The sequence below is a fragment of the Brienomyrus brachyistius genome, chromosome 18, assembly GCF_023856365.1.
Source record: "Brienomyrus brachyistius isolate T26 chromosome 18, BBRACH_0.4, whole genome shotgun sequence".
In the NCBI taxonomy this organism is placed as follows: domain Eukaryota; kingdom Metazoa; phylum Chordata; class Actinopteri; order Osteoglossiformes; family Mormyridae; genus Brienomyrus; species Brienomyrus brachyistius.
In genome coordinates, this window is record NC_064550.1 from 6866317 (window position 1) to 6894023 (window position 27707).

Consider the following 27707-nt stretch of genomic DNA (forward strand, 5'->3'; position numbering starts at 1 on the left):
AGACAAAGAGAACAAAATTTTAAATGATCTTGAGCTGCTCTTCTTACAGGCCAGGTGGATGGGGGGGGGTGGGGGGGGGTGCCCTTGCAGGAAGTGATCGACTCCAGTGGCCGTGGTCGTTTGGGGACGCGGTTGGGCTGCGGAGTAAATGACAATATTTCGAGGGTCAGACACCAAATTGGCCGCACTCCTTCCTCTGTGATCTCCTCAACACACACACACACACACACAGGGAGAACAGAGCTTTTCATTCAGGATCCCCTCAGCACAAACTCACAGTCAGTGCCCGAAGCAGTCGCGGGATCTGCGCAGACACAGCCAGTCTGCATTCTGCAGTTGCAGCGTGACTCAGCATTCGGGACAGGAATGCCTTGTTGGGAACATTAATCCAGACTCTAGGCCTCTTAAAGCTGTTCTGCTGATATTAGACTCGGGACTCTGTGCTTTTCTGGCATTTCATTCGCGCCAGTGCTTTCGCATCTTTGATGACATACAGTTCAGAGATTCAGTCTTTTCCACCTACACTTTCTGTTGGAAATTCATGAAGTGGTGTCTTAATATGCCACTATTTGGGATGACCCCTCCTTTGTCTACCCCCCCTCTCACCCACAGAGCGATTCGACCATCACTGCCCCTGGGTGGGAAACTGTGTGGGCAAGAGGAACTACCGCTACTTCTACCTGTTCACACTGTCACTCTCACTGCTCACCATCTACATCTTCGCCTTTGACATCGTCCATGTGGTGATGCGTAAGTGTCCTGTAGGGGGCGATCTGGGGTTTTATATCCTAGTAGAGACCTGCGTGGGACTTTTTTTTAATCCCGCTCCCACCCGCTCTCTGACCATTACTGCCCGCTCCCGTTATCTGTCCCTGTCACTCCCACCCGCTCTCTGACCATTACTGCCCGCTCCCGTTATCTGTCCCTGTCACTCCCACCCGCTCTCTGACCATTACTGCCCGCTCCCGTTATCTGTCCCTGTCACTCCCACCCGCTCTCTGACCATTACTGCCCGCTCCCGTTATCTGTCCCTGTCTCTCCCACCCGCTCTCTGACCATTACTGCCCGCTCCCGTTATCTGTCCCTGTCTCTCCCACCCGCTCCCACCCGCTCTCTGACCATTACTGCCCGCTCCCGTTATCTGTCCCTGTCACTCCCACCCGCTCTCTGACCATTACTGCCCGCTCCCGTTATCTGTCCCTGTCACTCCCACCCGCTCTCTGACCATTACTGCCCGCTCCCGTTATCTGTCCCTGTCACTCCCACCCGCTCTCTGACCATTACTGCCCGCTCCCGTTATCTGTCCCTGTCTCTCCCACCCGCTCTCTGACCATTACTGCCCGCTCCCGTTATCTGTCCCTGTCTCTCCCACCCGTTCCCACCCGCTCTCTGACCATTACCGCCTGCTCCCGTTATCTGTCCCTGTCACTCCCACCCGCTCTCTGACCATTACTGCCCGCTCCCGTTATCTGTCCCTGTCTCTCCCACCCGCTCTCTGACCATTACTGCCCGCTCCCGTTATCTGTCCCTGTCACTCCCACCCGCTCTCTGACCATTACTGCCCGCTCCCGTTATCTGTCCCTGTCTCTCCCACCCACTCCCACCCGCTCTCTGACCATTACTACCCGCTCCCGTTATCTGTCCCTGTCTCTCCCACCCGCTCCCACCCGCTCTCTGACCATTACCGCCTGCTCCCGTTATCTGTCCCTGTCACTCCCACCCGCTCTCTGACCATTACTGCCCGCTCCCGTTATCTGTCCCTGTCACTCCCACCCGCTCCCACCCGCTCTCTGACCATTACCGCCTGCTCCCGTTATCTGTCCCTGTCACTCCCACCCGCTCTCTGACCATTACTGCCCGCTCCCGTTATCTGTCCCTGTCACTCCCACCCGCTCCCACCCGCTCTCTGACCATTACTGCCTGCTCCTGATATCTGTCCCTGTCACTCCCGTCCGCTCCCACCCGCTCTCTGACCATTACTACCCGCTCCCGTTATCTGTCCCTGTCTCTCCCGCCCGCTCCCACCCGCTCTCTGACCATTACTGCCCGCTCCCGTTATCTGTCCCTGTCACTCCCGCCCGCTCCCACCCGCTCTCTGACCATTACTGCCCGCTCCCGTTATCTGTCCCTGTCACTCCCGCCCGCTCCCACCCGCTCTCTGACCATTACCGCCCGCTCCCGTTATCTGTCCCTGTCTCTCCCACCCGCTCCCACCCGCTCTCTGACCATTACTGCCCGCTCCCGTTATCTGTCCCTGTCTCTCCCACCCACTCCCACCCGCTCTCTGACCATTACTACCCGCTCCTGATATCTGTCCCTGTCACTCCCGTCCGCTCCCACCCGCTCTCTGACCATTACTTCCCGCTCCCGTTATCTGTCCCTGTCACTCCCACCCGCTCTCTGACCATTACTGCCCGCTCCCGTTATCTGTCCCTGTCACTCCCGCCCACTCCCACCCGCTCTCTGACCATTACTTCCCGCTCCCGTTATCTGTCCCTGTCACTCCCACCCGCTCTCTGACCATTACCGCCCGCTCCCGTTATCTGTCCCTGTCTCTCCCACCCGCTCCCACCCGCTCTCTGACCATTACTGCCCGCTCCCGTTATCTGTCCCTGTCTCTCCCACCCACTCCCACCCGCTCTCTGACCATTACCGCCTGCTCCCGTTATCTGTCCCTGTCACTCCCACCCGCTCTCTGACCATTACTGCCCGCTCCCGTTATCTGTCCCTGTCACTCCCACCCGCTCCCACCCGCTCTCTGACCATTACTGCCCGCTCCCGTTATCTGTCCCTGTCACTCCCACCCGCTCTCTGACCATTACTGCCCGCTCCCGTTATCTGTCCCTGTCTCTCCCACCCACTCCCACCCGCTCTCTGACCATTACTACCCGCTCCCGTTATCTGTCCCTGTCTCTCCCACCCGCTCCCACCCGCTCTCTGACCATTACCGCCTGCTCCCGTTATCTGTCCCTGTCACTCCCACCCGCTCTCTGACCATTACTGCCCGCTCCCGTTATCTGTCCCTGTCACTCCCACCCGCTCCCACCCGCTCTCTGACCATTACCGCCTGCTCCCGTTATCTGTCCCTGTCACTCCCACCCGCTCTCTGACCATTACTGCCCGCTCCCGTTATCTGTCCCTGTCACTCCCACCCGCTCCCACCCGCTCTCTGACCATTACTGCCTGCTCCTGATATCTGTCCCTGTCACTCCCGTCCGCTCCCACCCGCTCTCTGACCATTACTACCCGCTCTCGTTATCTGTCCCTGTCTCTCCCGCCCGCTCCCACCCGCTCTCTGACCATTACTGCCCGCTCCCGTTATCTGTCCCTGTCACTCCCGCCCGCTCCCACCCGCTCTCTGACCATTACTGCCCGCTCCCGTTATCTGTCCCTGTCACTCCCGCCCGCTCCCACCCGCTCTCTGACCATTACCGCCCGCTCCCGTTATCTGTCCCTGTCTCTCCCACCCGCTCCCACCCGCTCTCTGACCATTACTGCCCGCTCCCGTTATCTGTCCCTGTCTCTCCCACCCACTCCCACCCGCTCTCTGACCATTACTACCCGCTCCTGATATCTGTCCCTGTCACTCCCGTCCGCTCCCACCCGCTCTCTGACCATTACTTCCCGCTCCCGTTATCTGTCCCTGTCACTCCCACCCGCTCTCTGACCATTACTGCCCGCTCCCGTTATCTGTCCCTGTCACTCCCGCCCACTCCCACCCGCTCTCTGACCATTACTTCCCGCTCCCGTTATCTGTCCCTGTCACTCCCACCCGCTCTCTGACCATTACCGCCCGCTCCCGTTATCTGTCCCTGTCTCTCCCACCCGCTCCCACCCGCTCTCTGACCATTACTGCCCGCTCCCGTTATCTGTCCCTGTCTCTCCCACCCACTCCCACCCGCTCTCTGACCATTACTACCCGCTCCTGATATCTGTCCCTGTCACTCCCGTCCGCTCCCACCCGCTCTCTGACCATTACTTCCCGCTCCCGTTATCTGTCCCTGTCACTCCCACCCGCTCTCTGACCATTACTGCCCGCTCCCGTTATCTGTCCCTGTCACTCCCGCCCACTCCCACCCGCTCTCTGACCATTACTTCCCGCTCCCGTTATCTGTCCCTGTCACTCCCACCCGCTCTCTGACCATTACCGCCCGCTCCCGTTATCTGTCCCTGTCTCTCCCACCCGCTCCCACCCGCTCTCTAACCATTACTGCCCGCTCCCGTTATCTGTCCCTGTCTCTCCCACTCGCTCCCACCCGCTCTCTGACCATTACTGCCCGCTCCTGTTATCTGTCCCTGTCACTCCCGCCCGCTCCCACCCGCTCTCTGACCATTACCGCCCGCTCCCGTTATCTGTCCCTGTCACTCCCGCCCGCTCCCACCCGCTCTCTGACCATTACTGCCCGCTCCCGTTATCTGTCCCTGTCACTCCCGCCCGCTCCCACTCGCTCCCACCCGCTCTCTGACCATTACTGCCCGCTCCCGTTATCTGTCCCTGTCACTCCCGCCCGCTCCCACCCGCTCTCTGACCATTACTGCCTGCTCCCGTTATCTGTCCCTGTCACTCCCGCCCGCTCCCACCCGCTCTCTGACCATTACTGCCCGCTCCCGTTATCTGTCCCTGTCACTCCCGCCCACTCCCACCCGCTCTCTGACCATTACCGCCCGCTCCCGTTATCTGTCCCTGTCTCTCCCACCCGCTCCCACCCGCTCTCTGACCATTACTGCCCGCTCCCGTTCTCTGTCCCTGTCTCTCCCACCCGCTCCCACCCGCTCTCTGACCATTACCGCCCGCTCCCGTTATCTGTCCCTGTCTCTCCCACCCGCTCCCACCCGCTCTCTGACCATTACCGCCCGCTCCCGTTTTCAGTCCCCGTCACTCCCGCCCGCTCCCACCCGCTCTCTGACCATTACCGCCCGCTCCCGTTATCTGTCCCTGTCTCTCCCACCCACTCCCACCCGCTCTCTGACCATTACCGCCCGCTCCCGTTATCTGTCCCTGTCTCTCCCACCCACTCCCACCCGCTCTCTGACCATTACTGCCCGCTCCCGTTATCTGTCCCTGTCTCTCCCACCCACTCCCACCCGCTCTCTGACCATTACTGCTCGCTCCCGTTATCTGTCCCTGTCACTCCTGCCCGCTCCCGCAATATTTCTGTCCAATCCCGCACGCAACCGCAGATCCATTAATGGATATACAGTATGATGAAATAAGTTTATATGCATTAAATGTTTTATTCCAATAGAACAAGAACTAAATAAATAAAAGAAATTCAACAAAAATCTCTCAACTTTGAATCACAAATGTAAACTGAGCCCAAAAACTAATCAGATGTACAAATATCTGCACAGTTAACAAAAAAAAAATAAACAAATCTATACAACAAATGTTTAAATATCACATTATTATAAAAAAACAAGAGCAGCTTAAAAACAGAAGAGAATCCTGAATCTTATTTCAAAGAAATACCTTTAAACTAGCTGAAAATCACAATTTAATACAATGGCTCAGAACAAACACAGATATATGACATCAAACACAAAATAAATTATGTTTATTTATGTTACATTCTCCATCCTGCCAAAAATCTTGGGACCTGATGTCTATTTTTAGCCACCCGCTCCTGCCCGTGGCAACCTTAAAACTGCCCGCTCCTGCCCGTGGCAACCTTAAAACTGCCCGCTCCTGCCCGTGGCAACCTTAAAACTGCCCGCTCCTACCCGTGGCAACCTTAAAACTGCCCGCTCCCGCGAGATTTCAGGGGGTCCAGTGGGACTCCAGTCCCGATGCAGGGCTCTATATCCTAGGGGCACATTGTAAACATCCCTGTAGCTCAGGTTTGTAGACCAGTAGTAGGTAATCAGCACTGATAGGAATATGAAGAGATGGAGAGGAAGTGGATAATCAGTTTAAGCAGGAGCTTGTTTCCATGATATTAGTTGGATGCTTGCTCACATGGTGAGGTGTGTGGGTGGACAGAATTTATAGCACTAAAGAGAGAGGGAGAGAAACGACAAAAACTTGCTCCCCACAGTTTGGTGTTTGGCTTTTATTTATAGTGCAGTTAATTAGCTCTGGGCCTGTAGTCTTAATTCAGTCCTGGAGGTTGTGCATAGTGCCTGAGTCTAAGCGTTACTAATCATCTTGGCACGGCTGGGAGCTTCTGGTAAGTTAGGGAAGTGAGTACATGCTGTGTGTGTGTGTGTATGTGTGTGTGTGCACATTACATCGGGGGAACCAAATGTCCCTACAATATGATAACAACCTTTCATTTTGACATTGTGGGGACCCTTTTTTCCCGTCCCCATTAGGGGAAACTTAATTTTATAAAAGTCTATGACTGCCGTCCAAAAACTAAAAATGTCAAAACTCTTGTATTTATGTTGGTTACTTATGGTTAAGGTTAGGGCTGGGAAGGGGTTAAGGATGTCATTGTTGGGATTAGGGACTTGCCAATAGAAATGCATAGACAGTCGTATGAATACAGACGTGTGTGTGAGCGTGTGCATGTAGATTTTCCTGTGTTTGGGTGGCTATGAAATTGGGGTATTAACACTTGAGGAAAGGAGACATTGTGGGGCTGTGTGTCTGTGCAGCTTAATTACAGTGTAATGAAAGGGCTGTGCGACCTAAGGGAGAGCAGGGAGACATGGGAACCCAGGCGGGGTCGTGGCTGTGTGCCTCAGCGGCATTTTGTCACACAACACCTTGTGTGTGTGTGTGTGTGTGTGTGTGTGTATATATATATATATATATATATATATATATATATATATATATATATATATATATATACACATCTGTGTGTGTCTGTGTGTGTATGTATGTATGTGTATTTCCCCTGTCAGGAGTGTGTTAAAGGGTGTTACCGAGTGTGAGAGTGTGCTTTGGCTCCATACCTGTATCACTCCACTGTTGTCTGCGCTCCCCCACAGGCTCGGTGGACTCGGGATTCGTGAGCACCCTGAAGGAAAGCCCCGGAACATATCCTTTCGGCGCCAGCTGCTCTAGGCAACGTTCAGGACGTCCTTTTGTGCCGGAGGAGGTTCTTACTGCCGTGTTTTTGGCTTGGATAGAACAGCAGGGGGGTTGTTTTGGTTTCAGCCTGAATTCTACCCACCGGCAAACGTGACCTGGATGGAATCTACATGTGTATGTAAACAACGGCGAAGGGGGGTTGCTCCGCGCATAAACAACCATAAATGCTAATATCAGCACCTGCAGATTAGTGTGTCTCTGAATGACCCTACAGAAAAGCTGTATTTCCTTAATGAACACTACATTTATTTGTTTATGATTAATTCGCAAGTTGTGTGGGTCTTTATAGGGTATCATGTCTATTGCGACTGAGAGATATTTTTTGTCAAAATGAACTGGAGAAATAAGCAAAGAGCCGATAATCATGAAAGGTGCTGGGCTCTTGCTCCTTCTGGTCAGCGTTTTCCTTAACTTTCCATCACTGTGGTGGAGGTGGTCGTCTGCTTCTTTACTCTCTGGTCCGTGGTGGGACTGACTGGTTTTCACACGTACCTGATCTCCCTCAATCAGACCACCAATGAGGATGTGAGTATTTGTCATGTGACCTTCTGGTCTACATGGCTGGTCTTTGCGCACTGTGTTTTGATGTTCTGTCCACGTAAAGGAGGAAGCCCCATGGCCCACGTTAGCTACGCCTTCCAGATTCTGTGAGACGCTCCTTCAGCTGCTTGTGTGATATGGTCCAATGTGCCCATCAAATTTCCAGTTAGAAATATGAACTGAAATTCATATGCCAGTTACAAATGACTGTATACGCAATTAACTATATGCATTTTTCATAAAATAAAAAAATATATTTTATCAGCTTTTCAGGATCATATCTATTCTAAAAGGAATTCAGTCTTGAAAAGTCAAAACCGATTCATTTTGAACCAGATGTTAGTACTGGCCGTTTGCTTTTTGAGTTCTATCTTTGTATTGAAATTTATCCTACATCCCTGCTGCCCAGGAAATGGTCATTACATCCTTTCTGAGTCCACAGCCGACTGCTCCATCCTTTATTACCCCAGCTTGAAGCCAGGCTCCTTGAAATCCTCTGCTGTTTTTGGTGCGCAGATCAAAGGCTCGTGGTCGGGGAAGAATCGTCTGCAGAACCCATACAGCCACAAGAACATCATGAAGAACTGCTGTGAGGTGCTCTGTGGGCCTGCCTACCCCAGGTAAGTTACAGGTGCCTCCCAGGAGAATATCCACCCTGGCTGTAGCCGCCTCTCCCTCGCCTCTGTGACGCTGCTCCCGCTCGGGGTGAGTGACGGTGTCTGCTTTTGGCAGCGTGCTGGACAGAAGGGGACTGCTGTTAGAGAAGCCGGGTACTCCCGCCATCCAATCGGCAAGCAAGACCAGTGGCCTGGAGCTGCAGATTGCGGTGAGCCAACAGAAGTGCCCTCGGGGTTCGGCTTAGTGGTCCAGGAACGCGCCTGCACGGAATGATATGTCACAGACACGCACCCGGGTTAGGAACGTACAACTTACGGACAACTTGTCCTTACAAAGGGACTGCCTTAAAGCCTATCATATTAAAAATATGAGTAATAACGAATGCACGCACTGCTTGATAACACTCATGGAGATATTTCACGGCTTCAGCGGTTCGTCGGCTCATGGTACAGTACAGTAACATACACAGTTACTTGTATTATTGCTGTATTATTATTACGACCATTGAATACTATATCATTATTATTCTGACTTACATACAAATTTGACTTAAAGACGGGTAGGGAACAGATCTTGTTCGTTACCTGCGGACTGCGTGTTGTTCTCTGTAAAAATCTGCAAGGGTTTATTGTTATAGACAAAAGAAACTGTACATCAGACCAAGAGTGAATCAATTTTCCTGGATTACCTGTAAATTATATTCCAAAATATCCGGGGTGCTTCGTAGTGGAACTTCAGTGTTATCTCGGTGGTTGTACGCATAAGTTTTATAACTTTTTGGTTCTGTATCAGAAACAGCCAGACTATATCACTCCTGCACTGATGCCATGCATTTATAGCTTGAGAAAATCACATTTTAAAAGCTCAAAAACTGAATATAAAAAATAGATCCTTGCAGAGTGCTAGAAAATCTCACTTTATAAATATTTTAGGTATTTTGAATTTTAACGGTATATGTACGTCACACTACAGTTGAACTTTTCTTCTTACTGCTCCGGCAAGGATTAGAAGGATTATTTTCTGAATTACAAATTAGAAATCTTGTCTTTTTCCAGAATAGATGAGATGTTTCATGACAAAACATTCCTTTATACTTGAGTGTATTGTGACGGGCAGCTTTTCAGTGTCCTCTCCTTTATTCCTTGGCAGAAAGCCAAAGCAGCAGCCTTCTTGCGAAAGCAGAGCTGCGACAATGCCGACTACAGCAGCCCGTCTTCCACATGGAGCAGCGCTTCGCTGAAGGAGAGAGTCACCAACGTTAAGGGGAAGAGCTCCAGCGCCAAGGAGAACGGCTCTACCCCTAAAAGCAAGAGCACCGACCACACAGACACCAACTCAAACACCAAGGAGCAAGACCCCACGCCCAAGGAGAAGGCGTCTGCTCTGAAAGAGAGAGTCTCCTGTTCTAAGGAGAAGAGACAGTCCTCGAAGGAGCAGGGCCCCACGCCCAAGGAGAAGGCCTCTGGCCCGCCCCTCGCGTCCCCCGATGACTTAACAGATACTTTACTAGAAAAGGAGAGAGTACAGTAGCCAAACCGGACTGGGAAAACCCTTCGCAGTATTATCACTAACACAAAACCTATATGTAAAAGAAGGACATGTTTAGCGTTTCTGAGGAAATATATACCTATCAATCTATGAAACTGACCATAAGCGAACTGAAAGCAAAGCGTCGTTTGAACGTCATTCCAGCGTGGTGGGACGAAGTGGGATCCTCAGGGTCCTCTGTGCTCATCAGGCATCTCCTCAGAGAATTGAGGAGGATCAGGACAGAGGTTTTCTTTGCCTGCAGAATGATTGGAGTGCATTGTTTCTGAGTCCTGTCCAGGAGGCCCATCTTACTAACGCTAACAGTTCTCTTCATCCTCATTTCCGTAATCGTAAAAAAAAAAAAAAAACTGATGGACGAATCGAAACTCTTCTTGGTCTGTCTGTCACAGCCTCTCTCCCAGGCACTTATGAATCTTCCAGAACAAAGAAAAGACACAATCACTTGCAGGCTTGTTTGTTTTTTTCTTTTCTATCAGCCTCTATGCAATTCAGAGAATTAATGGCTCAAAAGCAGGAATGATGGGTAATTCCATGAGAGAGAGAGAGAGAGAGAGAGAGCGCTGGCTGTGGGGTGAACTTGCCAATATTATCAGCCAGGATTACTGGCTGTAACCGTAAAGCTGCAAAAAAACATCAACACAGTGTAGATATATGTCCATCTCTCATACTCGCCACTGACACTGGTGTTTATAACCCACCTGTCACATGAAACTTTTTTATGGTAACAGCATTTGCTGGGAATTGTTGAGCCCTGAGTATTTTTCACTATTTCCAATAGGCGACGGCGTCCTTATTCCATGCTTCTGCTTCCATGCCGTTCACTTCGCTTTTTTTCAGGCAGGCATCTTGTCACACTCAGACAGAACCATTTCAGTCGCTTCACAGTGCACCTGGGGGCTCCCGTCAGGCGTGGAGGGGGGTCTTCCACAGCCACCGGCACACCCCTGCTCACGGTGGCTCCGGAGGCGGCCGCGGTGCCGAGCTCGTCCCGGCTGTCCGTAGTGAATCGTTCGCCTCGTCGCCTCAGACAGTGGAAGGTTGATAATTGTGCCTTATCTCGAAGCTGCACTATCGCATGTGACCTCGGCCGTCCACAGACAGGCCCCGCTTATGTTAATTCCGGGCACATGTCAAACATTCCTGGCAGAACGCCTGCCGTAACACGCGTTTGGAGTATTATGGCATACGTGACATTTCGTCACTAAGGAGATGGAAAGCAGAGTCGAAACACTGCAAAAGTCATTGTTTGGCTTTCATATACATGTACACATGGAAGCCCCTACTGGGGAGATGTTCAGAAGACTGTAAAAATGTACAGAAAAGCGAAATTAAGCTGGATGGCATGCATCGTCATTATTGAAGTGTGTGCATCCAAACTCCACTCTCGGTCATGTCGTTTTAATTCTGTTCTCCATAGAAATACATTAAGGTTATGATGCCAACTCAGAAGCTCTGTGCCACTAATTATCTATTGTACAGTAATGGAGTGAATGGAGATCTTTATTTCATGTGTAGTTTTGTCCAACATCTTTTGTTTTTTTTTTTTTTTTTACACAAAATTGGGTTATCGTGGTTTGTAGGACAGTGGCATTAAATGGTTGGGGGAGAGTTGGGAGTGATTTAGGATTTGGAGTTCATACTAATGATGATGAAGTTCATTACCCATTAGATGTAAGTCATTGATAAAGCCATTCTGGAAGGACATAATCACAGTGGAGGAAGCCTTTTCTGCAGGAAGACCTGCAGTGTAATAAATTTGGGAGGAAAGCAGTGCTGAGGTCAAGTAAATTTACTTTGCAGCCTTGTGATTACTATTGATAACATTATACATACTTCCTTATATGGACATTATACATACTTCCTTATATGGACATTATATGTACTTCCTTATATGGACATTATACATACCTTATATGGTATTCAGAAGCTGAAGGATTCACACAGAAAGCAAACGACCCTGAGGTACGAGGGACTGAGAGGCTGCTGATTCCTTTGTGCATAAAAACCTATTTAATCAAACTTATAGAGCAAATATTAAAAATGCTTTACTTTTATTATTAAGAGACCTCAAGGAAATTTCTAGAAAAAAAAGTCATGTGGAGATGGATTATTGAATAGAACATGTAAAATTAAGGGATGGAAAAAAAACTGTTGGAAGGGTTAGATTGGATTACTGCAACTGCTCGATCAGAACACTGTACAAAAAGATTTGATAGTCTTGTACCCTGTAGTAAACATATTTCTCTTGGACCAGAATATGGTAGGAGTATTTAACCAGTTTGTATTTACATTCAAAGTCATACAGAATACTGCCAGAATGCGGAACTGGAGGGAGATGATTATTTGTGTGTTTGTTTTTGTTTATATTTATTTATTACAATCTCTTGTTAAAAATGAAAGTCAGGCAAGTGTCAGTATATACTTATGGTTTAATCATTAAAAAGCGCTGAGAGAAAAACTTTAGCACACATTAGCAGCAGTGTGTCATTTAGGCATTGTGTAAATAATCATTTGATTCATAGAAAATATGTGAATGTACAGAAAGTTAGCCAGACGCCAGTTAAGACTGTATCATATGAGATTTGGTTGAGAAAAGTCATGTGTTTATTGTGATGAAAAATTACTTTAATGTCTGATTCTGTATCACAAAATGAAGTTCATAGTTTCATGTGGACATTGAATGACAGTGACTATAATTGAGTCTTTTCAGGTGTTTATGGGCTTGTAAAGGGTAATACTGCTCTTTCTGCTGGATAAAATTCTGAAATTTAACATAATCCTTCCCTTTCCCTGACTTTCAGGCAATGGTAACTGTTGTTATGATAATCCTAACTATGCCAAATTTACATGATAATCCCAGGGATTCTGAAAGCTGCAGGTGCTTCTTTGGTCAGGATTAGGAATGGGGTTGGGAGGGGTGGATGGAGGGGGCTCTTGTGCTCTTGTGCCGAGAAGGACAATCTTTTGTTCTCTTCAGATGTTTTATTCGTTGGCAGGTAGTTTTGCTCATAGCCAAGCTCATCTTATCATCTTATCATTCACTGCTAGGTGTCCACCCATGACATCTCTGACAAAGCCTTTAATGATGCAGTAGAGTAATTGTAATGACTGGTGACACACTGCACTGTTCAGTCACGCAACAAGACCTTTACATTATTATTAGCTATGTGTGAATTCATTAAGAACCAGAGAAGCGTTTTTCCATGGGCTGTAACTGTGGATTTTAAAGCAGGTGATCATACTTTAAAAAGTGTAATATATATTATTATTATTATTATAGAAATGGAAAATTATTATTATAGAAAAGGAACTGCTTTGTATCACTGGTGATGGTTATCTTCGGTCGTACAATTAGCTCAGGAGATTTTGATCCAAGGACAACCAAAATCTGAAAATGTTATCAATTATCCGAAGGCTGGCATGTTATCATTGTAGCTCACGTTCGCCTAACATCTCCAGAGTTGGGGAGGTTTAAGTCATACCCCTCCCCCCTAGTGGGGGGAGTTTGCATGTCCTCCTTGTGTCTTGTGAGTTTCTTCCCGCAGATCAGTTAGGCTGATTGCTGTCTCTAAGTTGCCTGTAGTGTATCGATGTGCCTGCGATGGACTGGCATCCCATCCAGGGTTTACCCCTGCTTTGTGCCCTGCGACATACTCCAGGCCCAGGATGAGTGTTTAGAAGATGGATGGTTGGGATTTATTTCCAAATGTAACAATGGGTTATTAAAACAGAAAAGGCAAGAGAGCGTTTAAAAGCTGACGGATGTGTGGAATGTGTGCTCTGATGTTCTATATACAGGTATCACTGACAGATTATGATCAATACCTTTGCTTTGTAATAACACTGTGACTGTAAACAGTATTTCACTTTTCTTCACTTTTTTTTAATGAAGGATCAGCGTGATCATTATACAAACTTCTGTTAACATTTTTAATTGTGAGTTAATTGCCCAGGAAGCTGTATCTGTGGTTTAGATGGGCTATGACTCCTGAAGGATTATGGGTCGTGTAAAAGACATTAAATAAAATCAGAGTGATTTGTGATTTCAAGGAGTTTGTGATCATGATTTCTTCACCATGGAAACTGAAATTGGGAGACATTTGAACACAAAAGGAAATCCTCGCATTGTGCTATTTTAATACGATTTACCACCTTATGGAGCAAAATATTCAATATAACAGTAGGAAAAGTATGCTACATGTAATACTGCTTATTAACCCAGTTGGTCCCTGATTTCAGAGAAATGCTTGGCTTTGAGAAGAAAAATTGTAGGAATATAAATTATTGAACATTATACTGTAATGCATTTCTCACTATTAATCAAAATTTAATAATATATTAATCCATTAAGCAAAGTGAAATTGATGATTGTCAGATCTAATTTGATTACATTATTATTGTTTATTAAACTTGAAAGTTGGGGTGTAATAATATTGGGAGAGTAAAATGTTTTTGGGGTGTTTTTTGTCTTCCCTCGAATGAATGTTTTTTTAAATGAAACAGTGAGTATGATTATAATATGTCGACTTTCATCTGAAATTTGATGGTGTTTTTGTTTGTATTGGGTTGGAATAATAATCAGCGTTGGGTCTGTGTGCCTTTTTTACAAAGTCCCCTCTGTAAATGTATTACATTGCTGATTGCATATTATGTGGAATATTTAATGCGATATGGACATAAGATTTAGGTGACCCTAGACCAGTTGGAAGTGTTCAGTTAGTAGATTAGTCTCGTTTATGCTGGAATCAGAACAAACTGCACACCTTCCCACACCTGCCGCAGATTCACAGCCTCTCTCTCTGCTGTTTGTTCCGGGCTAGAAAGGCCATTTTCCCACAATCGTCATTTTTCTCTCAGCTTTCGTAATCTGTAATCTGTAACGGCATCCTTCAATCGGGTTTCCACAAGCAAAACGAGCATTTCAAGCTGGTTATTAAAGACATTTGACGCAGAAGCTTCTCAAATCAGAATACCAAGTCAATGAGCACCGGTGCTAATTATAGCTTATAATAAAAATACATGGGGCGGCATAGTGGTGCAGTGGTTAGCACTGTTGCCTCACACCTCTGGGACCCGGGTTCGAGTCTCCGCCTGGGTTACATGTGCGTGGAATTTGCATGTTCTCCTCATGTCATCGTGGGGTTTCCTCCAGGTACTCCGGTTTCCCCCCACAGTCCAAAAACATGCTGAGGCTAATTGGACTTGCTAAATTGCCCGTAGGTGTGCATGTGTGAGTGAATGGTGTGTGAGTGTGCCCTGCGATGGGCTGGCCCCCCATCCTGGGTTGTTCCCTGCCTCGTGCCCATTGCTTCCGGGATAGGCTCCGGACCCCCCGCAACCCAGTAGGATAAGCGGTTTGGAAAATGGATGGATGGATAAAAATACATTTTATTTATGTAACGCCTTTACAAGACCTCAAAGACGCTGGCATAGGATAAAGAAAACAAACAAAAACCACACAACATATTATGGACAGGGAAAGCAATGTTTGCTATACAGTAACTGTCATGGTGGCAGCATCAGTAGCATCAATAACTAGGGGTAGAATCTTAGCCAACAGGAAATGACCGCGTAGGATTTCTGACAATGAACATCCGTGCGAGCAAGTGACAAGGCACAATGCTATAGGTGCAGGTTATTCTCACGTGTTTGTGGGCTTCATGCACATTATCTTCTGGCTGGGAATTTCTGATCACGGATCTCAGGCTAGAAGGGAAGCTCTCTCTCCTCCCTCAAGTGTCGTGTGACTTCCGGTCGGCCAGGATATTCTTCTTCGATAAAAACTTTGCAAGCTCATGATGGCGGTTTGTTGACATTTTTCTACAGTTCATTAAGTCACAAATAGGATCACAGTTGCTAAGGTGCATCCCAGGATCTGGCGAACTGCTAAAATTCCCCCAAGGACAGAGGATTGCAGTTTACGACTCAGGCGTTCAGGGACGCAATGAGAGGAATCTACACAGCCATTTTGTTAAAGCCCCAACCGGTAATGTTGGGTTTGAGTCCCCTTGTGGTAGTGACTGCGTGGCCACCTGCTGGGTTAGAATTCTTCCACATTAAAAGACATAGAGATTCTACATGTAGGTTCTCCGTATGACAGACCACTGTTTCCTTTGGTGGTGATTAAAACTTTTAGCGAATCTTTCAGATTTTTATTGTTCCCCTTTGTGTCCAGGAACAGTGATCCGTCAAATTGAATGTAGGCTACTGGATTATGATAATTACAAAAAATTACAATTAAAGCTGTTAGAGGTGTAAGAGGAGATTGTTAGAAACTCACCATGTTCTGATCATTCCAGCAGCAGGTGGTGTTCTGGGTATCTGACACTCCTGGAAAGTACAATGGTTTTGTGTGTGAAATCGGCTGGCTGCCTCCAAAGGGAATATGCTTGTGTTTTACAGTATATAGGCCTGTGAACTGAGGTGAAGGGGCAGCAGACAGGAATGGTAAGTGGGTTATGTGAACAGCAGGGGGTATGTGTACAGAGAAGGACGGCCTGAAGAGGCTTTTTAGCCGGAACCGGGGAGCCGATTCAGGGGCAGCTTGAAGGCCGAAAGGGAGGACATGCAAATGGAAGGATTCTGGTACATGGCAGGAAGAACCTGGGAAGAGAATGCAGATGTCTACAGAGGCTAGAGATGGGGGATATGGGGAGGACGGTGAAGATGGGAAAGACAGAGGTAAGGATGAAAAACAGCCAGGAGGAGAAGAGCCAGAAGATGCTGTGCTGGCCGCTATTTGGGTCAGGATTCGGTCAAAAGGGGGAGAGATCTTAGCACCTTCCTTTCCCCACCGGGGGTGCTGTCGTCTCCGCAAAACCAGCCCTGACAGCCAACGGAACGGAATGAAATTCTTACCTCTCTCAGTGACATAAAAATGGACCCAGAGCATTTTAACAAGCAAATGTGGACTGTAGTATCATACCATATGCCTACCCTTATGCGTAAGGTTCTGTTGTTGGTTCTAACGGTTCTGGAGGGAGCCTTTCGAACCATGAAGCAGAACGTGTAGGGGCTGAACCTACGAATGCTGCTGAGTTTGAGGCAGCCGGGAAGAAATTAGCGGAGAATATCTCATCTCGCATTCCCAGTTCAGTCGATTGGTACAAGATTCACGCAAAAGAGGAGGGAAGATCCTGCTCGTGTACTTAGAACGACTTGGGTTGTTTTTTTCTAGACTCTCAGGCACGACAAGGCAAAGTACAGAGGGGACCATGCTCTTGTGAGTGAACTGCAGCCTGGGTTTGGCCACAGGAGAAACTGCCTTGTGTAGGAGGCAAGCTCAGAGCGGAAGATGCACATCCACAACTGTCCACTGGCATAATCATCTGGATGATGAGCTGGAGATTACTGTACAGACTGCTTAGCATTGGCAGGGTGTAGGAGAGCCGTTGGATGGGTAGGTGGAGCTAGGCCAAGATGGGGAAGTGGACAAACTGATCAGGGAGGTTACAAATTAGGTCGTCAGTACCATTTGACTAGACATTGCCCCCAAGGGAGGACCCTGGGGCAGTGCACCTCAGGGCCAGCAAGTGCCTCCAGCAATCCAGAACCTGTCACCAACATTTATCTTTATCTAGTGCAGCTACTTATAAATCTTCTCTCAGTTTCATGTCAGACTTAGAAGATGTGAACCCAGCCCCTCTTTCTCCTTATGGATGATGGAGAGACTGCCCTGTTTCACACATAGGTGCTCGCTGAGCTGTCGCCGAACAATGTGAGCGGGATCCGGGGGTGTCTGCCCTGCAGGGTCTGCGTTTCACTGCAGCCTTATCTTGTGCCATTTACACAATGGTAGTTTTGTGGAACTTTCTTCCTTGCCTTGTTCACGTGGCACGTGGCATGTGGCATTTCCCCCACAGCCCAAGGGGAAACGTGCAAATATTTATGAATATTTGCCAATAAAACAAAGTATTATAATAAGGCTTTGAAGGCTGCTTATACAACACAGCCTCTAATTATTGGTTGTTTTTTGCCTCTACAAATGGACTTTATTCAGAAGCTGACTCTAAGTTATTTAAATACATTTTAGTGATAGTGTTTTGTTGATTTTTTTTTGCCTTTGTTCAGGCATCCCTGTGTCTTTAGGCTGATGGTAATACTGTTGCTAAGATACTGTTGCAAGGTTTGGTAACACTTTTCTATGAATGCCATATCTATATAAATCTATGAGCACATTCATAACACATTATAATGCATTTATACAGCATTATAAACATGGATATATATATTTATGGAAAGCCATAACACATTATACTCATGATTATTATGCATTATGAATGTTTTATAAAGCTTTCACCTATAATGCACTGTAGATACCTTCATAATGTAGCAAAGCTTATACTTACCATTATAATGCACTATTAAGGCATCTATAGTGCATTATATATAAGTTTTAAAATCAATTATAATGTTAAATATGGTGAAAACAGCTTGCTGGGAGACCATGACAATCTCCTCTGCAGTAACTGTGCTATTGACTGCATGCTTTGGTCACTAATCCCTCAGTTTTTAGGTCGGTGAGTTGCACCAGCAGCACATACTATGCTAACTGCAAAGAGTGACCATATGGTTTTTGACAACGTCCCCTCTGTAGAGTACAAGCAATCCGTATGTGGTACCGCACAGAACTGTAATTGCTTCCGTAGGTGGTACCACACAGAACCGTAATTGCTTCCATAGGTGATACCGCACAGAACTGTAACTGCTTCCGTAGGTGATATCGCACAGAACCGTAATTGCTTCCATAGGTGGTATCGCACAGAACCGTAACTGCTTCCGTAGGTGATATCGCACAGAACCGTAATTGCTTCTATAGGTGATACCGCACAGAACCGTAATTGCTTCCAAGCTTCAGCTGAATATAATGCAAGATATAATGCGGTGTTTGGGTTCTCCTTGGCTATGTATGTAACACGAAGGCGGATATACATGCTGTGGTGGGCCGTGAGAATGATGCACACAGGAAATGCGAGGTATGATGAACCTGGGCACTGTTTCCATTCCAATATTACTGTCACGGTACAGTACGTAGCTGTGATTTTTGCATCCTAGACCCACAAATTTCTCTCACAGGTATTTCCCCAGCAACAATCTTTGTGTCACACCGCCATCTTTAGTTTCACAGGAAGTAGAGCTTTCTGGCGTTACATGTCTCCTTCTGCCCCTGTTCTCGGCTTCAATGGCTGCCCCAATCTGCTCCACTGGATGGGAAAATTCCCATTCCTCCCTGAAGCACTCTGTGACTTTCCTGCTGCTGGGCCCATTTGTCTTCCAATAAAGCCTGACAGTGATTTATTAAAATTCTTCTTAACAACAATATTGTTAGAGGGAGGGAGGAAATATCAAAGCTTTTCCATTGAATTAATGGCATTTTTCCTCAGGCAAGCACAACAAAAAATGTGCTTAGCACAAAAAATAATTCCCCACTGAATAGCCTAATTAGGGGAAAAGGAAGCTAATTGGAGTCTTTCTGTTCCAAAACACTATTCCTATCTTCTTCATTATTTATTACCAGTGCCTCTAAAATGGTGCTTTTTCTGTTACAAAATTCTCTAGCACTTTGAGATAATGTAATGTTATGAAAATGTGCTATACATATAAAATTGAATTGAACTGAATGATCACTGACAGTCATTGTGTAGAAGGAATCACGGAGTCATGGCTAATGTGTTTACAGCTGTGTGTTTCTAACTGAAATGCATGAATGAGACAGATAATTTTATTCCAGTGATCTGATTTTTCTTGAAGGTCTGTGCAGTAAATATTTATCTGTGCTTCCTTTGTGTTGGCCCAGTCTTTTGGAGAATTGAGATGTTCATGCCAGAGTTCACGCTTGTGTTCCCTATCATGGAGGCCATTATATTAAGCTGTTTTTAGTAGTGTGACTCTGAGCAGAATATCACTGCTTGGTGATGGGACGCACATTAGAGATGCACCCAGCCCAGACTCACAGCTCCCTCACGAAACCCATCTGTTATACAGTAATCTCATTAGAATGATGATTTCCTTATCTTTATGATAATGTCTTTTTTTTTGTTGCAGCATGCACTGGTATTATAAGTAACTAGCAGTAATTAAATTGTGTGTTTTAAAGGAGGTTTTCTACTGCCCTTGCTTACAAGATGCCCCTGTGTGACTCTATTTTTAGCCTCTGGTTCCTCAGAAAGTCAAATAAAAATCTCAGAATTTATTTTCCCTTTTTTGTAAGTCATCCTCTGGCCGCACCCCCGCCGCCACCCCCGCCATGCCGATAACGTGACGAATGGTAGAGCTCTGGGGAAGCAGCATCCGGCGAGATACTTTTACATTTAATTGGGGATTATCTGCATCGTCGTTATTGTTCTTGCAGACATAACACTGTCTGGATTTTACTGTAGGGGCGTCGATGAAAAATGCAGGCAGAAACGACACGCTTTGCATTTTTAAGAAATATTGGATCTGAATGACTTTTTATCTGCTAGCCCTTGGGGGTGGTCCTGGGGGGGGGGGGGGGGGGGGGGGTAGGGCACTGTATCGGCTGAATGATGTCACTGTTGAATCCTTAATGGGCATTTACTCCTGGGGTGCTGTACTGTAGACTGGCTGAGCCTGTGTGTGTATGTGTCTCAAAGGAGTCCAGACTGGGACATGTGAAAAGAAGCAGTCCAGTCTACCTGGACTCATGCTTCAAATTGGCAAGTCTCTTCATTTCAGACTTTTTCTTAGTTTGCACTTGACTAACTTTACATGTGCTCATAATTCATATCCCCTGTTGTATAATAACTGTGATGTTTTTATTACATATTTGATATTTTGCGGCACAGGAGAGCAGGTGTGCCTGTCACTGTTCTCGTTCATTTCCTGGATGACATTCCAGGGATGTGTCCCAGTTCATCTGAAAAGTACCCTTGCTTGCTTCCCTCTTGTCAGTTCCACTATGTGGAGAATTGACATGAGCAGAGCCTTGGCAGTTGGCACAAACAGTTAGTATGCCACCAAGTGACACCAGCCAGCTGCACCTTGGCTGAAGAAAAGATTCTGAGTGTGAGGAGCTAAAGCCGCTTATCACCCTGTGTGTCAGAATCGGTCCCTGTCCTGCCCTGGTCCATGTGTCATTTCCCCATTTGGCCAGCAGGTGCCGCTGGTCACTTTGTCTCCCGTTATTCCCCAGTGTACTATTCATAACTTTTTTTCTGTTTATACCTGGTTAGGTTCTCTTGGTGTATTTGTCTTAGTTCCTTATTTTTGCACCTTGTTATCTCCTTGTAGTTGCGGCCTGTTGTCATGAAAACGCTCGCGATCGCTGGGTGAGCGTGCAAGCAGGAAGCAGGCAGACAGAGTACGGGATCAAACGAGGGTTTAATGAGTAGACGGGGACCGGGAAACAGCTCACGCGTACAAACATCAATGACAGACAAGGAAAACTGGGGAGACCAGGACTTAAATACACAGGACTGATTGAAAGTAAACGGACACAGCTGGGTACGATCCGGGAAACACACGTGGGTAAGCAGGGGGCGTGGCACACATGAGGAGCCGACGAGCAGGTCATGACACCTGTATCCATGTTTGTAGTCTTTTCTAATGTCTGTAGTGATTCTTGATTATGCACACCTGTTTCATGTTAGTCCCAGCTAGCATTGGTTTGTTGGGCCGACATCGGCTGTTGGTCGTTATGTCGATGGTCAAAAGCGGACGTCGACACAACGTCTGGCCAACATAATGGTCTACATAATGAAAATAAGATTTTTGGATATTATTGTTTGTTAGATACACTAACTGCCTTTTAATAGGCTAATTTCCTTTCTTTCTGAATCAATCGAATCGAAATACACTTGATGTCGTCCAAATTTTTCGTCGGCGTAACGTCTGGCAGACGTCTCATAGACCTTTACTCTATGTCCAAGATCGAATTTATACAGATTTCTTTTCAGATGAAGATGAACTGTACAACCTATACCTCCACAGAAAAAGTTTAAAGGATTCCATAACAATCCCTTTTCTTCGTTGGCTTCATGTCCTGACAACGTCGGGTATTGACTAACTCATGGTCAGTCCCGGACGTTGTCCAGACGTGCAGCCAACGTCCAGAATGTACAGTATACCACAACCATGACAGCTTATTTAGTTTACTGAGAGTTGGCACAACATGCATTTTACGTTAGCTGCAGACATTGGGTTGACATAACCCAGACATTGACAGTAGGTTGGCACATGGTCCCCATAATGTCCGTGGGACGTTGGTTTTACGTTGGCCACAGGGAATTGCACACATTTGCTTATCACTACTTGGTTTACTGCACGTTGGGACAACGTGCATTTGACGTTCGCTGCAGAAGTTGAGTTGACGTAAACCCGATGTGCAGATGCACGTCCGGCCAACGTCTGTTAATGACGTTGGGCCGACGTTATGTCCGACGTTCTACCAACGTTGGGCCAACGTTAAATGTTAGCTGGGGTCATACTTCTTAGTGTTCCATAAGTGGCCCACATCTGTCCCTCGTCTTACTCTCATTATCTCTGTATATATGTGCCTACCTATGTCCTTGTTTCTGTGTTGGTCATTGTGTGTTTGTAGCTGTTGTTGTCCCCTGTTCACTGTTTTTCCGCCATGGTTATTCCTGTGTTGTTCCCTGCCTTCAATATTGTTCTTTACCTTCTCTGTTTTTTTACCCCTCGTGGTCCTTTTGATTTCTTGTGTGCTTTTTGAATTTAATAAAGTCCCATTTTTTGAGTAGTAGGTGTGAAGGTAGCAGGTATGTGTAAGGTTTAGTCAAGTGCATCAGCAACTAGATAGAGTTGAAAATGTCACTTTTGGGGTGTGGATCATGTGTTCTTCACCATGCCTGTCTGTAACACTGTGTTTATGTAAAGGAGACTGAGCCCCCTCCCATCTTCTGGGAGCTCCCTGCAATGGTGTGTAACATTAGAGTATAGCTGTGTCAAATGTACAGCTCTCTTTCACACACGCTCTGTCACGCTTCTGCTCCTCTTCTGGTCTCAGAGTTTTCCATCTGGCTACAAAAAACTCAGGCCGCCTTTCTGTGATAATTCCATCAGGCAAGCTTCAGAGTGTAAGGCTGGATGGCAGGAGTCCACTAGGCATGCAGATGCTCAACTGGAGAAAGTAAAGATGAAGATCATGAGCCACCACGAGCTTCAGGTGGCGAGGCATACTCCAGATCTCACAACCTACATCCAACTGTGATTCTCAACGAGGAAAGAGGAATAATCCTGCACCAGTTCAGGGCCATTAAACAAGATCCCTGCATTCTGCTTTGCTTGTATGATCTAGGTGGCTATCATGTGATAAAGATCATGTGACATGATCATCCAGGGAACTTCAGAGTCTCTCGGCCATATGAGTCATTATAGCAGGTTAGCATGTTTCTGACACATTTAGGAAGCAGGGAGGGAGGTACCTCTGCAGACGGCACCACCAGCAGCAGGTGTGAAGATAGCACGTATGTGTAAGGTGCATCAGCAGCTAGACGGAGTTGAAAATGTCAATTTTGGAGTTTCTTTAGCCGCGGAGAGTGGCAGCTGCTGGATCGAGCTGCCAGACTCTTCCAGGAGGGACGCTACAGCGCCGGTGTCCGGGAACAGGGGCGAGCATGCATCAGATTATGCTGAGGGTTACTGAGCAGCCAGGTCACATAAATCAGATGCTTCCTGATGGATTGAGTCACACTCCTGCTGAAAACGCTGGAAAATGATTTCCAGCCAAGAATCACACTCTGGGGAGACTTAACTTGAATTTTCTTAGAAGAGGTTTCAGCGTAGAGTCTGTCTGTGGTCGGGCAATAGGCTAGTGGCACCTTCAGCATGCCGGTGAGAGATAGGCGATGATTCTCGGAAAAAGCAAAGTACTGCTGGCTCTCTTGGCACTCAGAGGAATGGAGGAGGAGGTGGGAGAAGCTCACTGTTCTTCTGGCCAGTGTCTGGGCCGAATTTCAGGGCTAAAGTTATTTTTGGGGCCCGACCTGCAGCAGGGTGCACCATGGCGACGCTATCTCAGACCATCCATGATCCAGAATGTTCTTACTTCCAACACCGGTGTGCCGGGCAACTGCATATTTTAACGCCAGGCCTGGGGTGGCGCTATAGAGCAAAGCTGGTCTTAAAAGTCACATTCATGATGTGTGGAATGGATAAGAATAAGTAAGGATTTCACTAAAAACTAACTGTGCACTATGTGTTTACAGTATGCAAGGTCATCTGAGAGTCTCCATAATGCTGTAGTGAGGAGTCATATAAATGACTTCAGCTGGCCATTTTGTTATCATCCTGGTCATAGAGGGTTGAAAAGGTGTTTATGTGCAATCTTTGCTCTGACTCCTTTCTGGCTTCTTGCTGCTTTTCCCCTGGCCAATGAATGATCGAGTTTCGCTTGCATCAGTGAGTGGAGCCTCTGAGGAGCCCGTGTGTTGCAAAAAATTTTCAAGTGTTACGTGGCCTTGTGCACGGTACCCATAAACGGCGCCTAAGGCCGTCTCCGTAATGAAATATACATCACAATCGCTGCCTGCGCCGTCACGCATCCACGTCACGTGAGAACCAGTCCTGAAATACTGCTCTAACAATCAGGAAAAAAAAATCAGGGCCCTGGACTACAGCCCAGGTTAGTCTGTGCGTAGTGCAGCCTTGGCCAGTATACATTTCGCACGTGCCATCCTGCTCTTCTTTGGGACCCAGACACACATTCAGGGAAGCCTGGGGTCCGAGGGCAGGACCAGCCATTATCTAGCACCCCTAGACCAATCAGGGGGGGTTCGGGGCCTGGCTCAGGGGCTCAGCAGAGGGATGATTATTCTGTTAGTCCTCAATTGTTCTTTCTCTCTGCTATTTTTTGGCACCAGCCTGCAGCCAGTGGAAATGATGCAGTAACCCTCGGAATTCACCCCCGATGTTCACAACCATGCACCCAACAAGCAGGCTACTATGGAGAAGGTCTGTCACAAACATTGACATTATATCACATAATACGTCCTGTGAAACTCTCCATGAAAATACTATAAAAAAAAATATGTCTAGAGATGTAATTTCAGACGATATAGATTTTTAGAATTCTATCAAACGCCTGTCTTCTGTATCTATGGCAGCCAGCATGGCAGCATCCCCAAGAAAGCTTTTATCCTTGGCTTCCACAGTCACTAAAATGGATTAGATGCTTTATAACACGTCACTGTTACTCAGGCTCTGCCTTATCCTGCAGTGAAAAAATAGCAGTAGCTTTGATTGTTATGATAAATCGAAGGAAAAGAGGAGCAGTACAGCTGCTTTTAAAACTGATTCCAGGGACCTTCCATGCACTCCCTATAACGTCAGTACAACTGTCTGACGGAAAGAAAAGATGCTGAAAAAAACAAATAAAAAAAGCCATTGCAAAGCAATATTGTTGTCGGAGATGCGGCAGGACAAGCTGAGGCAGCAAATTGCAATGATTCCAAAAAGCAATAGATCAAGCCTTCCTGTCTGGGAAGGTGGAGACCAGCTCCATCCTTCCCTGACATGGGGCTCTGTCCTTCCCCGACATGGGGCTCCATCCTTCCCTGACATGGGGCTCCGTCCTTCCCCAACATGGGGCTCTGTCCTTCCCCGACATGGGGCTCCGTCCTTCCCCAACATGGGGCTCCGTCCTTCCCTGGCATGGAGCTCCGTCCTTCCCCAACATGGGGCTCCGTCCTTCCCTGGCATGGAGCTCTGTCCTTCCCCAACATGGGGCTCCATTCATCCCTGACATGGGGCTCCGTCCTTCCCCAACATGGGGCTCGGGCCTTACCCGACATGGGCCTTGGTCCTTAGCCAATGCAGAGCTCGGTCCTTAGCTGGTACAGATACCCATTTTCATCTGGCATACAGTATAACAATCAAAGGAAACATTTTCTGAGATAGTAATTGTGCACCATAAGGAGCTGGCAAAGGAGAAATTTGTTCTCATGAAATATGAATGTTTTGCAAGTTCCTTACTTTCAGTACACCAACTCAACCAGGCCGTGGATGAAAGTAATACAAAGCGATCGGCAGTGACTGGACTGGAACCATGTGGATACACACCCTGCAGGTCAGGTTCAGCGGTTGCCTAGTGACAGCACCAAGTATTTTCCTCAAATTTAAAAACAGCTTCCACCCACAAAACATGCATGCCCTCCTGTCTTATTAACTTAAGTGAGTTACACAGCATTAGATAGCGTAGCATGACCATATATAATCGATTATATAATTGTCCTGTGCCAGAACTGGTGCTATTGTAGACTTCAGATGTTTGGCGTGCAAGAATGTAGACTTACATACTGTGAACATCTAACAGTGTAGTATGTAAGAATCAGAAATTAATCCTGAGAAAAGCATGCGGCAAAAAAATCAATCATAAAAGGGGCCATTCCAATGTATAGATATTTCTAAGAGAGATGCATCTGGGTTAGCGTTAAGTTACACATTAAATATTAAAACATTAATGATTTTCAGGATCATACTATAAAGTAGATATATAACCCTGGAATAAAAATGTGTGGCTCCTTTCACCCACTGAATAAAAATTAAATGGAAGTAAAATAAAATGAAAGGTGAAATTGTTAATAGGAAAAGGGCAAAGCGAATGCTGTTAATATTGGTAATGCAGTTCTTAGTCAGTATTCCACATTTACCTATTTTATAAGCTGTGTTAATTTATGTTTTTGGGGTTCACACTTGTCATGGTTTTCATGTTGCCTTTCATAAAAGGGTCTTCACTCCTTGTTTTGAGCAATATAACCCCTTTAGTTGTTTAAAGCCTGCTCCCACCTCTCACAGCATGTTCCAGCATGTTCCAGCATACAGCCCTGTGCACCACTGTGCTCTTTTTCCTGTAGTGTTTTTTTTTTTATGGTTATTTTGCAAAGCTTTATATGCACCAGCACTGAAAAAAACGGCTTCGTACCAGTTATACAGCAGTACAGTATTATATGGCATGTATCTATCTTTCCGTATCGCAGTCTACTGTGTATAGGAAGTGAAGAAAAAGCATTTAAAAATCAAAGTTTAACGGCAGGTTTGATCACTGCCCCTGGCGCTGTGTGAGCGGAGTTCGTCTTTCCCCGGTTTATGTGGATTGTCTTCAGGTACTTCAGATTCCTCATGCAGTGAATTAACATTTGCTTAGATGCTTCTAAATTGCCTGCAGGGTGTGTGTGAGCGTGCGCGCTGCCGTTCTTTCTGGGATAGTCTCCGGCATCCTCGTATATTCCATGTGCTGCTGCAGACAGACAGGCGTAGCACTGATCTAGGTGCGTGGACAGCAGAGGAGGATGTTGGCCTGCTGATGTAGCTGAAAATGTACAGGATTCTACTGATAATGCAAAGGTTGAGGCTTCAAATCCCGGGATGTACACTTAAGTCACAATATTTCCTTCTAGGATATGTACTTATTTGACTTATTGATGGTTCCACTACTCAAAAAACAACAGTACAGAGAACTGTAAAAATTCCCATATGTCATTCCCGCCCCGCCCCAAATACATTGGTTGCATCCTTACTAATGAGAATAATCCCATGATTCATTGCATCCTGGGTTCCTTCTAGGGAGGCAAGTTAACAAGACCGCTCTAGCCAAGACCACAAGTATGTTGTTTGCCTTGTTGGTATTGAGAAACACACAATGTCTGTCGCTAGAGGAAAGAGAAACCATCTTACTCTGTAAGCTTATAGGTGGCCAGGAATCGAGAGGCACTATAAAGTCCGCATCAACGAAGACACCACAGCAAGCGCTAGGCTAGGGATCTGCAGCAAGGAAGCGCCATAATGAGTTCTTAACATCTGCAAAAGTCTTTTTACCCTACATGATATCCCTGTAATGATATCCCACTCACTCATGGGTAGAGCCTCACCCATTCCCCTTCCACACAATGCCACATTGTTCCGGCCTAGCCGACGAGAAGCAGCTGGGCTTAAGCAAATCTCACCCCGTCTTCCGACATGGCTGACACTGCCCTGTACAATG

At 46.8% G+C, this 27707-nt stretch overlaps 1 protein-coding gene across 1 annotated transcript in view; it reads left to right on the forward strand.

The window, feature by feature from the left end:
- Positions 1-13797, forward strand: part of LOC125713382 (palmitoyltransferase ZDHHC9-like) — a 31354-nt gene extending 17557 nt beyond the window's left edge. The window contains exons 4-9 of the mRNA XM_048984440.1: positions 613-750; positions 6937-6983; positions 7460-7564; positions 8096-8199; positions 8312-8405; positions 9347-13797. Coding sequence (XP_048840397.1) covers positions 613-750; positions 6937-6983; positions 7460-7564; positions 8096-8199; positions 8312-8405; positions 9347-9727 — 869 coding nt within the window. The 3' untranslated portion in view covers positions 9728-13797. The remainder of the gene's footprint in view (positions 1-612; positions 751-6936; positions 6984-7459; positions 7565-8095; positions 8200-8311; positions 8406-9346) is intronic.
- Positions 13798-27707: the final 13910 nt, after the last annotated feature.